Genomic DNA, 14,895 nt, shown 5'->3' on the forward strand with positions numbered 1-14,895 from the left:
CAGCATTTTAAAAAGATTTTTAAAATATTTTTTATCCCAGATATACTTTAGGAACAAAGCAAGGGTAGTCTAGCAAAATATTTGTAGCAGAAATGTATTCTCTTGTGTTCCAAAGAGAAATTATATTTTTGTAAAGATCAAACATTTAAAGTTACTATGTCCAGTGCAAACTTTAAACCCTATTGATTTCTCTACAGAAGTCATCACTTGGAAGGAAACAGACAACATATTCTTAAAAGCAAAGAAACAGACAACATATTCTTGAAAGTAAATCTTTAAAAGAATTTGCATTTTCCATGAGCCTTATAGCACACCAATATACAATATGCAATATCTTATCAAAATACATAAATGCCTGGGCCATCTGTATTTTATTTCATAAATACATGTAGGTAAAATCATAAATTCTATTAACAGAATATTACATTGAAGCTGCTGACATTAGCAGTGGAATCCCTAAATAACTAAAAAAATCTAAAATATAATAAGCATGCTATCCATATCTATATACAGCTTGACCCTATGAATAAATCTCTTGTAAACATACAGTTCCTAAATACTGTTCAAAAACCTGGAATAGTATCTTAAAGTGCTATTTCGTCATCATTATTTTTTTTTAAATAGAAATAGGAAAAAATGTGCTTTAAATTGTTTCATGATACACATTTACATAAAACAAACATGAGAGAAATGTACAGATGGACGTGGGGAAAATAATTTTAATCTGTTGTATTCCCAAAGTTTTTGTTTTTAAAATGAATTGTGTATGAAATAAATCCCATAGCAAAAAAACTTTCTTCTGAACTTTGTCTTCATTAGATCTACGTGCTGTAGATGTATTTCCTTGCAGCACTTTGGCTGTTTATGAATGTGGGGTCCATAGATGCAACTTTAGCAGCAATGAATGAATGAATACAATGTAAAACACCCGTGAGATCCTGAAGTTCAAGTTCCTGTAAGTAAAAGAGAATATGGAGGTCAGTGATCTAGTAAGAATAGGCAATAATAATGAAAAGCTAGCAATTCAAAATGTTACCAATTCTTGGTAAGTAATACACTGGCTGTCCTACCAGTGGTGTAGGAACAGGGGTTGGTGAGGTCTTGGTGGAGACTGGCTCTCTTACATTGGATGGCTCAGGGAATTTTCACTTGTGGGTGAATTGCTGGGAGTTCATACTGGCAGAAGTTTGGACTCTGATGTGAAGTTGGAGGGCCTGATGTTAAGGCAGGGACTGTGATATAAAAGGGGAACCTCTGGTGTAAGACTGCCATATGTAAAGGTGAAATAGGAGATCTGATGAAAAAGGGCATTACAGATTTGAAGGGGGGTTTCCAATTAAAGGGAATGATGTTGGTATAAATAAGCACTCCTGATATAAAGCAGTCCTCTGATGTGAAGGAACTTGATAAATAGTGGGGGGCTTGTAAAACATTTTCACCGGGGCCCATGGATCTACAGCTAGTGGCAGTGGTACTAGTAAGGGGGCATAGGACCGTAGCTATACCATTGTGTCCTAGGGTGGCTTCTTCCAATAAGGACACATGCTGTCTATGAGAACTTTCCTTCACTATATAAAGTCTATCCAATTGGAAACAGATTGGGAATAAAAAAAAACATAAATTTAACCAGTCTCTACATTATTATTATTATACAGTGCCATCATATTGCGCAGTGCTTTACAAAGTCCATAGTTGTGTCTCTAACTGTCTTCAAAGGAGCTCACAATCTAATGTGCCTACTATAGTCATATCTCATTAATGTAGTCTAAGGTCAATTTTAGGGTGAAGCCAATTAATGTAACTGCATGTTTTTGGGATGTGGGAGGAAACCAGAGTACTTGGAAGAAACCTATGCAGACACGGGGAGAACCTGCAAATGCCATGCAGATAGTGTCCTGGCTGGGACTCGAACCTAGGACCTAGAGCTGCAAAGACTGGAGTGATAACCACTGAGACACCGTGCTGCCCTGTATGGGCCCTTCCTCAGGGGTGTAACTATCTGTGATGAGGATCCAAACCAAAATGAAATCTCTCTGTGTATACCAGCGTCCATTTCAAAGCCAATTTCTTTAGAAACATATATTGGAAATTCCAACGTATATACAAGGTATATTTATGAATGTCAATTACATGTATTTAGTTTATTTCGGAGCTCAGTGTAAATGAAAACATGACCATTGTTTCTGTATCACAATACACCTTTAATGATTTGTTTTTATGTAATGAAATTTAAATTATTAGGTGTGATTATTGTACTTTTATTCTGTTCAGCTTTCATTTATACATAACATGACAATGACAGTTACTAGAACAGCTTACTGTGAAGCTGAATAAATATATTAGGATTGCAGACACATCTTCAAGCCATGTAAGTAATGTTTATTCCTTTACCAAGAAACCATTGTTTTTCCAGGAAACATCAGTTCACCATGATGTGCTTTCTGCAAAACAGATGCAGTTCGCGCAATGCTTTTAATGATTATTTTTTTTTACTTTTAGTTGTGCATCAGCTCTTTAGACTTTCACATATTAAATATTGGCAGTAAATATTGAGATGCAGTTAGAAATAATAACATTCAAACCTCAGTAGTGAGACTCATCTTCCATTATTTCTACTTTGTTACTATTGTTTTTCTGCCGATTGTATGCTACATTATTAAAGCTCACCTGCATTTATAGTTTAAATCAGATAACTACAGTCCAGGTGCATCAAAATAAAAGGTTTAATAGAATTTGTTTTCCTAAATAGAAAGGTAGTAAAAGAGTAAAAAAGCCTGTCACTAACAACATGTCACTGCCCATTGACAACATATTCTCGAAGAAGGACCCTTGCCTTTTTGTGTTGGAGCAGTGGTCCAACACACTCCCTGCAAAGTCAGCTAGAATTCTCCAGTTGACAGGTAATTTGAGCTTGGCTGCTTGCACAGATCTCTACAAAAAGACCTAAAATAAGGTAGAAATAAAGGAAATTTGGAAGTTCTAAGCATGAAAGCCAGTTATATAGCTAAAAACATACAATCAGGGGTGTAGTCATAAAAAAAGGAAGGGGCACGGTACTATCCATGGTGCCCACCCCACTACACCCCTGCTTATATGTCACTCAAAGGGTAAGAATCTTCCCCCAGAGTGACGTCATGATACCAGAACCTGCCCACTCTCCCATTGCAGGTCTGAGGGTTGTATTCAGTGAGAAACATTATGTTCCTTGGCACATGTGAGATTTTTGTAACACCACATCCACTGGTTAAGTCCTGCAATCTAGGTCTTACAGAACTAGTAGCTAAAACAATGTAAGACCCCAGAACTTAAGTGGTATTCTAGCTTATCATCTAAACCAGCGTTTCTCAACCATTTTACCCCAGAAAAAATCTTGAAGTAATGTTTAGGTCTCAGGTAACCAGTTCATTAGGGATCACTGGGAAAAATGCCCTTATCCTGGTGGGTAACAACGCTAGTCAGAATGCCACCCTTCCAGATATCTAAAACAATCATTAATGCCCTGCAGCTGGCCCTGGGACTGGGCAAGCTCCATCATTTGGGAGGTCAATCAACCATAGGTCAAAGAACTCTATCAACCTGTGGAGGAACCCTAGAGTTTTTTGGAACTGTGGTTCAGAATGGCTGGTCCAACCTGAATATACTCAGACCTTTATTTAACCTTACCTTAACTAATTTACTGTTACCAGAAATAGGTGTTAAATATAGAATAACTTTTCTGCAATTTGTGTAACTTCCAGTAGGATAGATAGAATCTTTTAACTTAAAATGTATGTAAAATGGTGTTTTTTACACTAGATAGCCAAGGGAAGGGATCGACTTGTCAAGGATTTATTTTTCTCTTTGCCCACTTTGGGAAGATTTACACTTTTATTTGTCCTGGTTATTGTTGTGACTAAGGAAAAACGTGAGGGAAATCCAAAAAATGTTGCTATCAAAGAAAAATGTTAGAAATTAATTTAATGGGAACATACATTTTCTGATAACACTTCTCCAGGACAGGAAGTAAAAAAAAAGACAGCAAATATCATTATCACACCCTTATATATCTAGAATGACAAACATTTTGGCTTTACAAAGATTGTATCCTGGTCCCACTAAGATGCTGTGGATCTGCCAATCATCACAGTAAGCTTATTCCATCTTGTTGATCATTTGACTGAAAATAGACAAAGCTGACTGCACTCATCAATCCATATAATGCTGCTATATTTCACTTGACAAACCACCCAGGTGTGCCTGTCTGTCATTATCTGCCTCTATGTATCTGTCTATCCCACTATATGCCTGTAAATGTTCATTTTACATTAGAATGACTTGTTAGGGTAGAAAGGAAAAATGATGGGCGATTTACAGAAAAAAGGAAAGGAATGTTTTAAGTGACCTTTCAGCAACTGCCACCTACTCCAGATCTTTCTGAGATAAATATAACTTAATCATTTAAAATGTGCTTCTATGACCTATAGGAAAAGATTTGGATATGCATCAATGCACTAGTCAAAGTAACATATTTTTGATTAATCTCTTTGTGTTCAGAACAATATTACAACATAACAATGCATTCACTCTATTTGATAGGTTTGACCCCATACCGTTTTGACACCACAGATAAAATTTCATCTAAGCAAGTGCTGATAATTTAAATCAACTCTTGCAAAAGATATAAAAACATAAAACCTCTGCTGCTGCTTTTCCATTGTAGAGAAATCTTCTGCTGAAATGCCTATTGAAGGCAACACTTCCGGGAGTGTCAATGTGCGAAATGGTTTCTCCCACTGACCTCCAATGTTCTGAAGTCATGTTCTGAGTGGTGCACGTGGACATTGCAAACCAAAACTCTCAGCAATATTTCCTGAGATGCTATGTGTAGATAAGTGTTTCTCAACCAGGATTCTGTGGAACACTAAGGTTCTTCCAGACGCTATGGGTTCCTTGAGCAATGAGCAATTTGTACCTCTTAGGTCAGTTTAATTGACACCAATAATCTTTTTGGCTATTTGTTAGGGTGACATTCTTTCTGCTGACCACCACACTAATATACTGCAAGCTGTGGATATAGTAATTATAGAAGGGGTTCCCTGAAGACCTTAAAGTTCTTTCAATGGTTCCCCAATGTTAAAAAGGTAAAAAAAAACACTGGTGTAGCCTCCCTTGCTGCAGCTCACAGAGAATGATCCGGGATGACAGTGAGCTGTTTAGTACTGCTTGCTGCCAGTTGTGCCAGCTGTTTTTTTTTTAAGAATAAACAGTTTAGGTAGGCGAGCAGCTGGAAACCTGGCTAGCCACTGGGAGCTGCATGGGAACTGTTGTTCCAGCAAAGGTCTGAATATGCAGGTCTGAACACAAGTTGGGTTAAATGAATCTCTTAGACTTTTTTTTCATGTAACAGTTTATCTTTAGAGATGCAAACAAAAGTATGAAATGTGAAACAGAGCTTTAGATGTATAGGAAGATGATCAATACGAGATATATTCAGTATATATGATCACGCATATAATAATAGTATGGTCTAAAAATGTATTCTTTCCAATTATATTTCCATCTATATTTTTTCCCTTTAATTACAATTCATTTTAATTTTGTGCTCGTCCTCATTTTGACTGTATTCATCCAAGCTTCCTATCCTGAGGTTTGAAAATATTTTTTTTAACGCAGTGTAAATTTGGTCATGTCAATTTGTGTGTGTAGACATTGAAGTGCTGTATATCCCTAATGGCACTATATCTGTTGAAATTAATCTCAAATGTCAAATATATTTTTAGGCATAGCTCTATGTGCAGCAACAAGACCTGATTTCAATGCTCACCAGAATCCCCAGAGCTTGTGAGCTAGTTACACAATCTAACCACAACGTACTGCATGTTCACAGTCTGCAGTCCATGATTTCACTTCCATCGTATACGGTATACCTTTAAACTGAACTAAATTGGCTCAATATATAAGGACTGTAAAGGAATAGTTGAGTTTTGTAATAACAAAATTCTTAGTTTTTATATTAGGCTACAAAAATCCATGCAATGCAATGCATTTGAGGAATTGTTAATGGGAGATGTTGCTTTAAAATAATACATTTCTATGGACCAATGGTATATCTTGGTACAAATACATGCAAAACTATCTGACACTTCATAAACATTGTGGTTGAAGAAGTAAAGCCTGTTCACTTTGCAACGGCATTTTCACCTAGTGTAGTGAATCAGAAACTGTGCTGATTTCTATTATCTAATCATGTGCAAGCAAAAATTTATTATTTTAAATTTTCCTGCATTCACCCAGAAAAGTAAAAATTTCCATGCAAAATGAACATGTTTTTTAAGTAAAGCAGCAGCATTTACGCAATCTAAACCCAGAACAAAAACAAAACAAATTATGTAACACAGGTTAGTAGTCTAGATGAGATTAGCTGCACTGTTTTTACTTTATTTTCATCTAATAATGTTGCAATAAAACATACATCTCTCCTTGGGTAGCCACATTCATTACTCCACTATATGTCTGGTTGCTATTCAGGATGAACTTTAAACATATCTGCCTTTTTCCTTTTCCATTACATTAAAGCAGATGGGATTGTTAGCCTACAGAAAAAAGATAAAGTTGCTTTCATTTACTTTTAAACTTATAGAAAGTGACAGAGGCAGTGCATTTCTTGGAATTTCAAATTGCTGACAGGCACATCTGACTTGTAGCTGCCTTCCTTCTGACCTGCACTTCACCTGTGTTTTGCATTCCTATAGGCAAGATATATTTCCATCAGTTTAATAAATAGGAAGCTTTGATTATTATTATTATTATTATTATTATTACTATTAATATTATTAATAATAATAGACAATATTTATATAGAGCCAACATATTACGCAGCACTGTACATTAAATAGCAAATGACAAACAGATACAAACACAGAAAGGGGAGAGGACCCTGCCCAGAACTGCTAACAATCTAAAAGGTGGGGGATGTAGCACAAAATAGGAGGGGGATATGAAATTGGGTGAGTAGTGAGGATTTAGAATACAGAAGGCAAATTTGAAAAGATGGGTTTAAAGAGAGCTTTTAAATGAGCAGAAAGTAGGCGCCAGTCGAATAGGGTGAAAAAGAGAGTTCCAGAGAGTGGGGACAGCCCTAGAAAAGTCTTGGAGGCATGCGTATGACGAGGTTATGAGTGAGGAAGTCATTAGTAGTTCATTAGAGGAGTGAAGAGAGCGGCTAGGGGTGTACTTTTTAAGCAGGGCAGAAAGGTAAGTGGGACAAGAGTTGTGGAGGGATTTGAAGTAAAGTAGCCATCCAAAGAAAATGTCTGTTTTTAATTTTTAGACTCTCTTATATGTAGTTGGGTATTCTTTACCCAAGTGAAGTGAACTATCATTATATTTGCCAAGCTAAGAGAATTATCCATTCCAAGGTGATAATAATATAGGTGAACAGCTTAAATTCCTTTGGTAAATTTCCCCCACAACATCTAGAGCCTTGATGCAACACATACATTCTTGTTCTTGTAATAAAATGAATAAAAGAAATCTGCATCTTTCAGAATAATTTCAGATTCCATTTTTTGGTAAATAAAAAAAACACACCGTACATAAGAGCTTATTAATGGAGATTAGAAAACAAAACCTATTGACATAATAAAAAAAAGATCTTTTGTAAGAAAAAAAAATACAACTAAATGTTGCTTAAAAATTAGTTTACAAAGGCAGCTTTGCTTTGAGACACTAAAAAAGTGAAAATGTAAAACCCACTGAAAAGTCGGTCACCTGAAGCTTGGTATAAAATGCACAGGTAACATGAACAGCTTAGCAAAAAGTTCAGACTTGAAGTAAAGGTAAAGATTTTGGCAGTAACAGCTTTATCAGACTACAAGGATGGGATAATAATAGTAACTTTTCCCTTATAGTAACATTATTCTTGATTTAACAAGTGCATATATATATATATATATATATATATATATACTGTGTGTGTGTGTGTTATATATATATATATATATATATATATATATATGAGAGAGAGATGATACTGACAACGATATACCATGCACATGGAACAGTATGCTTTACAGAAGCTTTATAGAGCTTTATAGAAAAGCTCACCCACACCAACAAGGATTTAGGTCCGCCTTAACTGGCAAATACCATCCAAGCTAAAGTTTATCCACACAGCATATGTTTTTCCAGATGGAATATTCAGTAAACACTAAAATGCCAGTAGCTTAGGTCTTACAGTGGGATACCTTTTTTTATCCCTTTGAGAAAAAAACACATATGTATCCATCAAATGTCTAGAAAGGGACTGTTAGTGCTTTTTGTATTATTTGATCCTATAAATCAAAAACATAAAGCAGTGATTTTGTTCTGCTTTCATGGTAAGGCTCAGCATAATGGCATTTAGGGGGTCAGTGGGAGTCAGTGGATGTCACAGAAGTGGCAGAAGTTTTGCTTCCTTTTGGTTCCCTCACCAAAACTTGAATACTTATATTTTATTTTATATGCGGTATATCCTTTACTACAAGTGCTTTAAATATACAAAGTTGGAAGTTGCATTGCTGTCCCCATTGGTTAGGTTCTCCCTAGTTATGTATTCTTCATATGGTGTCTCAGTTTTTCAAGCAACAACCATCTATCTTGTTAATGTTGATTTTTATTCAATTGATGGCAACTTTGTGAATATTATCCCTCTTGAGGCATGACATTGCCATCTCTAAATAAAATAAAATTAATAAGACCTTTATATTGTTATATAAAAATGCAAATTAATCTATTAGACTCTGTTCTTCTCAGTCTGGTAGTATTGCCATAAATAAGAATAAATTTGAACTAAACAAACCCACTTTGCTTTTTAGTATTAGGTGTCCTTGACATAATAAGTCACAGAACTACATTTTGTTAAGTATTTAGCTTGAAGTGCAAATGGGAAATGCATGATTAAATTAAAGTTAAATATTTATGCACTACCCACTGTCTGTCTAATGCAGGAGCGCATCCTGTGTTCAATTTCATTATGCCTAGTTTTAATGATTATTTTTGTAACATTTGCAGCATCTGTTGCACATTCCTTGGCCTGTCACATACTTTGCATTGATTATAGCTGACATCCTGACCAGATTGCTTACCTTCATCTCAATTTGTTTTGTGTCAGAATTGTGAAAAAGCAGCTTTACGCGAGTTTTTCCATCGTCCGAAGAGCCTTTCAACTGGGAAAATTTAAACCTCCAAATTATGTTCTGTAAAAAAGAAACATTTCAGATATAATTTCAAACACAAACAAAACATTGTCAGTGCAATAAACCCCATAACTGCCACCACTATGAATACAACATTCATCTCTGGAATGAATTGCCATTAAACATGTACTCAATGTTTGCAAAATTTGATTTGGTGTCTTGATAACCGCAGGTCATTTCAACTGGGCACAATAAATCCTCACCACAAATGGAACTTTCTCTATCAGGTATTGCCATAGAACCTGCAAACTTTTGTTTTCCAATAATAAAAAAGCAGATGAATACAATGATTGTGCATCTGACTAACATATTAAAGGTGTAGAGCATGTTAATTTTGCTTGGTAAACAATTTAAAGTTTTGCATTTTGTTTTAAGTCATCTTTAATCATGTACCAGAATTTAAAAAAAGGAACATAATGTTTGCTTGCACATGTTTAGATGAATAATATGAATGCAGCCTCGCTTTATCCACTTAGATAGGTAAATATAACTTTCCAATTGAACATTCTTTTCTTCTCCCTGATTTCCACAGCTACCACTCTCCATTGTAACTGAATGGCAGTGGATAATGACTGCCCACTACTGCTGTTAGAACCAACACAACCTAAATTTTTATAAAACAAGCATTGTGGTGATGTCTACTAGTTTTAGCAGCATGCAAGCCTTTTATTGTAAAGAAACAGCTGGTGTTTCTAAATTTTTAGGAACCAAGTGGAAACCAGCAAGGCTTGCATATTGATATGAAACTAGTTGAATGTCCGTATTCTGAACACAGGTGCACTTTAAGTGGTATATCTGCTATATTGTGACAATACTATTGTGTCTGTTATCAAATCCAAAATTGTATAAATTGTAAGTAAACTAAATCAAGATAAAAGTCATAACATTTGTACTCACAGAGAAAAACATATTATTCATTACCTACAAATTTAAGGGACTTGAGATGCAAAGGCAAAGTGGCTGGACTGAGCGAGGCTCCATGGGGATACATGTTAAACACACAACAGTTTTTACTATTATACCAGTTTTCCTTATCTTTTTTTTTCCCTAAAGATTGACCTCTTTCTAACCTTGTGTTTCATTTTCTCATGTAGAAGTCAGATGTTTTGGACATGTTTATCACCTAATATCATCTTCTCTGTGATACTTAAAGCATTTGACCACACTTGCCTTTTCTAGTACTGTACCTTTGTATTTTAGATTTCAATTTGCTGAGGTCAGGACAGAAAAATATGTGTTGCTAAGAGCAAGGCAACATTTACACTTCCTTCCCCTTGGGCCAATTGTCTTGTACTCCCCATCCCAATTCAGTTGAGTGCCTAGTCCTAGAATGGCAGTACCATGATCAGTTATAACGGAACCCAAGGCAAGCTAAGGTTGAGGGTGGTGAAGTTAAAAGGCAGTTTCCTCATTACAACAATAAATGATAACCCTGTTATACTGGCAGTTTAGTTGGACCCAGAATGAGTAAGAACATTCAACTGATACTCTAAAGAGAAAACACCAATGAAGCTACTTGTTGTGGCAGTCAGGACAGCCTGGAACCTTTTTATTCCACACAGGAATTAGTTGTAGGCATTCAGCAAATGATGCATGAATTTGTTCATGACCTATATTGGCTATGCAGACATTTTGGCCCCGGCTAGGGGAGCGCTTTGCTTTTTGCTCCTTAAATCCATACTAAATGTGCCTGTGGGTAATATAGGTTGTGATAATGTCTAACAAGAAAAAAAGAAACATGACCCGTGACTTGCTCCAAACAAAAATGGGGATTTACAAAAAAATCAAGAATTTTTTTTTTTAAAAAAGTGTGTATTTATTGAAAATAAGGTGAAAAGTGACCCCAGGTAATTAACCCAGGTAATGTAATAAAGCTAAAAAAAATGTAATAGAGAGTTCAAACTATCCTTTTTACAATGGAGTATTAATAGAAAGCAAAGGATTTGTATCCTGAAATTTTATTTCCCTGGAAACATTTACATTACATTAATGCTAATGTAAGCTAAAATTTTATTTATTTTAATCTTTTTTTTATACTTTCCTCATCTTCATTTTAGGATTTTAGAAAGCTAATGACTTGATATCATTTTATGCAATCTAATGTGCCGAAAAAACTCTAAGGAGATCATTACAAGTAGGACACAATATATCAAACAAGTTTTTATTGCAAACCAATATTATGTTCCTTATTTCTGTCTGCAGAGTACAAAGTAAAGGAGTCTTTTGATTCAGTCTTTATGGGCAGATAAAAAATTGGTACCGTTTTACTAATTAGTGGTGTAGGTGTCATGATTTTGGAGCAAAGTGTCATACACAGATGTTGTTTTCAATCCAGCGAAACCAATTTATTCGACATGAGATTAGAGTAAAATATTCTGTTTCTGAAACATTAAATTGTTCATCATCTAGTTCTGTATTTTCTTCCTTCCTTTAATGATATGAAAAGTCTCTACCCCTTGAAGGAAAAGTTTTATTCATAGAGAATGATACAAATAAATAAAAACACCTCTTGGTGCCCTTATATATTCTCTTAAATGCCATGATATCAATTTTAAGTTCAGCTAGTGGAACCGCTCAAAATGTGTCATTTTCCATTGACCTGACATATAAAGCTGGAAGTAGCTCTTTAGTCGTTGCTCTGTAAGCTAAAGTAAACTGAAAGAAAATATATTTAGAAGACTGTAAGGTTCTTGGATTTAATCTGAGCTGATAATAAAGGATGGTGGAGGATACCCCAAGCCAACAGAAAGATCAAAATTGCCAAAACCTTAAAAATTAAGGTTTTTAATTCAAGACATAATTCCCTTACCAGGGTTAAATAGTCATGCATTGTTTTTGGGTAGGTTCTAAAGACCTATGTATTATTTAACTAACCTTTAGATAGATAAAATTGTACCTTCATGTTTGTTTAGGTGTATATTGAGCTGTTAAGTGAACATTTAATGAAGTGAAAATGTAAATATATTGGAGTTATGTTTGGAAAAATAGCAGTACTGCACAGATCAACCATTGTTAATAATATATTCCGTTTAAAAATACTAACTAATTATACAACCCTGAACAATAAATGGGGCTAGGATTAGCTAAATGTATACCAAACAAGTACAAATTTTAAAACAGAAGACGTTTCTGGTTAATCAAGGTAACAGCGATATGGATGCTTTTATTTTCGTAACTGGTTTGGGGGAATTACCGGCAACAACCACATCCGAGGTACCAAGTTCTGTGTTCTGCACTCCCAGGCTCCAGGAAGTTGATACAGATGTTATGTTGTTATATATGTGCATGCATTCATCATCTCAGACTCAGAATGCCAAAAACAATATTATAATATAACTTTGTCTTTGGCAGGTTACATTGCAGTACCATCTGCTCTGAAAACCTGAACATAACCATATTTCAGTGGTCAGTCTGCCAAGTAATAAAAACAATAGCAGTAATAGTGTAACAAGATCTGACTGTGATATATGGGAAACTGATGGAGATGTAGGACCCCCACCCTACTTTGGGAACAAATCATAGTCCCATCCCCTTCAACCATAAAATATTTTTAAGACGCTTTTGCTTACCTACAGTATATCACTGGTCAGGTGATGCCCTGGACCTGAGTTTTAGTCCTTACTGCAAAATAGGGGGAATCTGCTTATTTTCTGTGCAATGATCTGGTGCTCTCTAAATCCAGAAACAACAGCGCCATGATAATGTCTCCACAAAGGGATAACTCAACACAAGCACAGGCTGCAGTGCTATACGAATGGTCTCTACTCTCAAAAGACATGCTGGCAATGGACACCTGACTGCAGGTTAGTCAAAAACTGCTTATTGGAAAGAACAAGATAGATACTTTGGATGAGAGATTGGTTAATTTTGTCTGGAGATGAGTTTTAGTCTTTATTTGCTTAAAATAAAAGCAGACATGAGTGAACAGGCTGAACATCTAAGTTATATAAATTGCAGATCTAGTTTTCTGTGCTGACAGCAAACATTTCCATAAACATTTGTAGAAATATTTGCATACATTATTGGTAATTCATATTATTCTGCTAACATTTTCTTTGTATTCTTGCTTTTAGTAACATTTTTGAGCACAGCATGAAAAGTTACATTTAAAAGTTAAATTTTCATAAATTCTACACGTATAAAACATCTGTATGTGAGTATCATCTACACATCATTATAGCAGTTTATCTTTGCTTTAATGGTAAAATGATTCTGCTAAACGTTCCAAGTGCCTCAGGCTGTTTTCTTCAGGCTTGCAGTTCACGTACAGTATTTTCGTGTTACTCATGATCTGAGCGTATTTTCTTTATATTTTACACTTTCAGTAAATCTTTTGAGACCACTGAGGCCATTTTCTTCTGATCTAAATCATATGTTGCTTATGGTGGTCAAGCTATGTACTTCATTAGAACTGTGATTAGAGCTATTTAAATGTGCTGTGTTGTTTTGATGAAAGTCTTTCATTGTTATTACATTAAAAAAATGCGGATAACAAAAACTAACATTGACCATATTAGAAAAATGCATTTTTTCTTAGTTTTATTAAATCTTTTTGTACTTTTTTTTTAAATACAAAAGAATTTGTTCTTTGTCCTAAGAAAGTAAAGGCAAAAGAAGTAATATTTCACAATCTTAATTAATGACAAACTTTTAGCCCAGATCCATGACGTGCACAGTTACATTTTATCGTCTATCCTCCTTCTAAACAGAGCCATAAGCTACTTACCTTTATCCTCTTAGCTGCTAAACAAGTAATCACTCGTAGCTGGAGAACTGCCCAAGTCTCAATTGGTGCTGCAATTTCCATGGTAGATGACGTCAAGGCCAATGAAAAATTTATAAGACTTTAATAACCATCTCTGGCTGGTGCGTCCCCCCAGTGGGGTCCTTCTCCTGACCCTGCTGGGGGTGCAACAAGCTAGAGCCGTGGATCACAAAAATGTTCTCGCGGACCACCGGTTGGCGACCGCTGTTTTAGACTACCTGACCTTTATCATGTTTAGAAAATTTTTTGGCAAGGGTCATGTTCATAACTGCCCTGCACTTTGGAAAAAAAAAACAGGACAATCTTAATATAACCTAATGTTGGTTACCTTACTATTCTATTCAGGTCAAAAGAGATTTATAGCTTTACCTTTATAAGAAAGTAATCACATGCATTAATTGTGCTTATATATTTTCTACTAGTATTTTTATTGTTTTTTTTACTGTTCCACAAAATACTGTTTTTACATATGGGAATATAAATTAAATTCCAGTATAACTGACTCCCCTGGAGGTTGGTGTGCTGCAATATTCCATGATTACATAACTAGTTTCCTAGGGTCTTCTGGCCAGCCATGTGATGTTTTTTGGGGTAACAGTAGGTGACCTTTAGTACTGCATAGAGTGGCACTGTCATTGTAGAGTCAATCTCACTCTTTACAATATTTTAGTGTGATCTCAGCTTGACCTGTGACATACCCCCTAGGTGTCTATGTTAGCTAGGTGTGTAGGAAGTGACATTAGATGATTTTGCCTTATGTTGCCCCTATAAACTTTTTCTAATAAAAAAAAAACGTGTTGAGTATAGGCAAAGTATAATTTCCTGAAACCTTTGATATTAAGAATATAAATTTCCTTGAAAATAACTTTTTGGTTAACTTTGGGCTTACTAATATTCTGTACTTGTGGTTTTAAT

At 35.2% G+C, this 14,895-nt stretch overlaps 1 protein-coding gene across 1 annotated transcript in view; it reads right to left on the minus strand.

Annotated features, from left to right (window-relative positions):
• Nucleotides 1-258: 258 nt before the first annotated feature.
• SNTG2 (syntrophin gamma 2) overlaps nucleotides 259-14,895 on the minus strand; it is a 225,310-nt gene continuing 210,673 nt past the window's right edge. Inside the window, exons 15-16 of the mRNA XM_072410095.1 lie at nucleotides 9,105-9,215; nucleotides 259-953 (exon numbers count right to left, since the gene is read on the minus strand). Coding sequence (XP_072266196.1) covers nucleotides 822-953; nucleotides 9,105-9,215 — 243 coding nt within the window. The 3' untranslated portion in view covers nucleotides 259-821. The remainder of the gene's footprint in view (nucleotides 954-9,104; nucleotides 9,216-14,895) is intronic.

Source organism: Pyxicephalus adspersus, chromosome 4, assembly GCF_032062135.1.
Source record: "Pyxicephalus adspersus chromosome 4, UCB_Pads_2.0, whole genome shotgun sequence".
In the NCBI taxonomy this organism is placed as follows: Eukaryota; Metazoa; Chordata; class Amphibia; order Anura; family Pyxicephalidae; genus Pyxicephalus; species Pyxicephalus adspersus.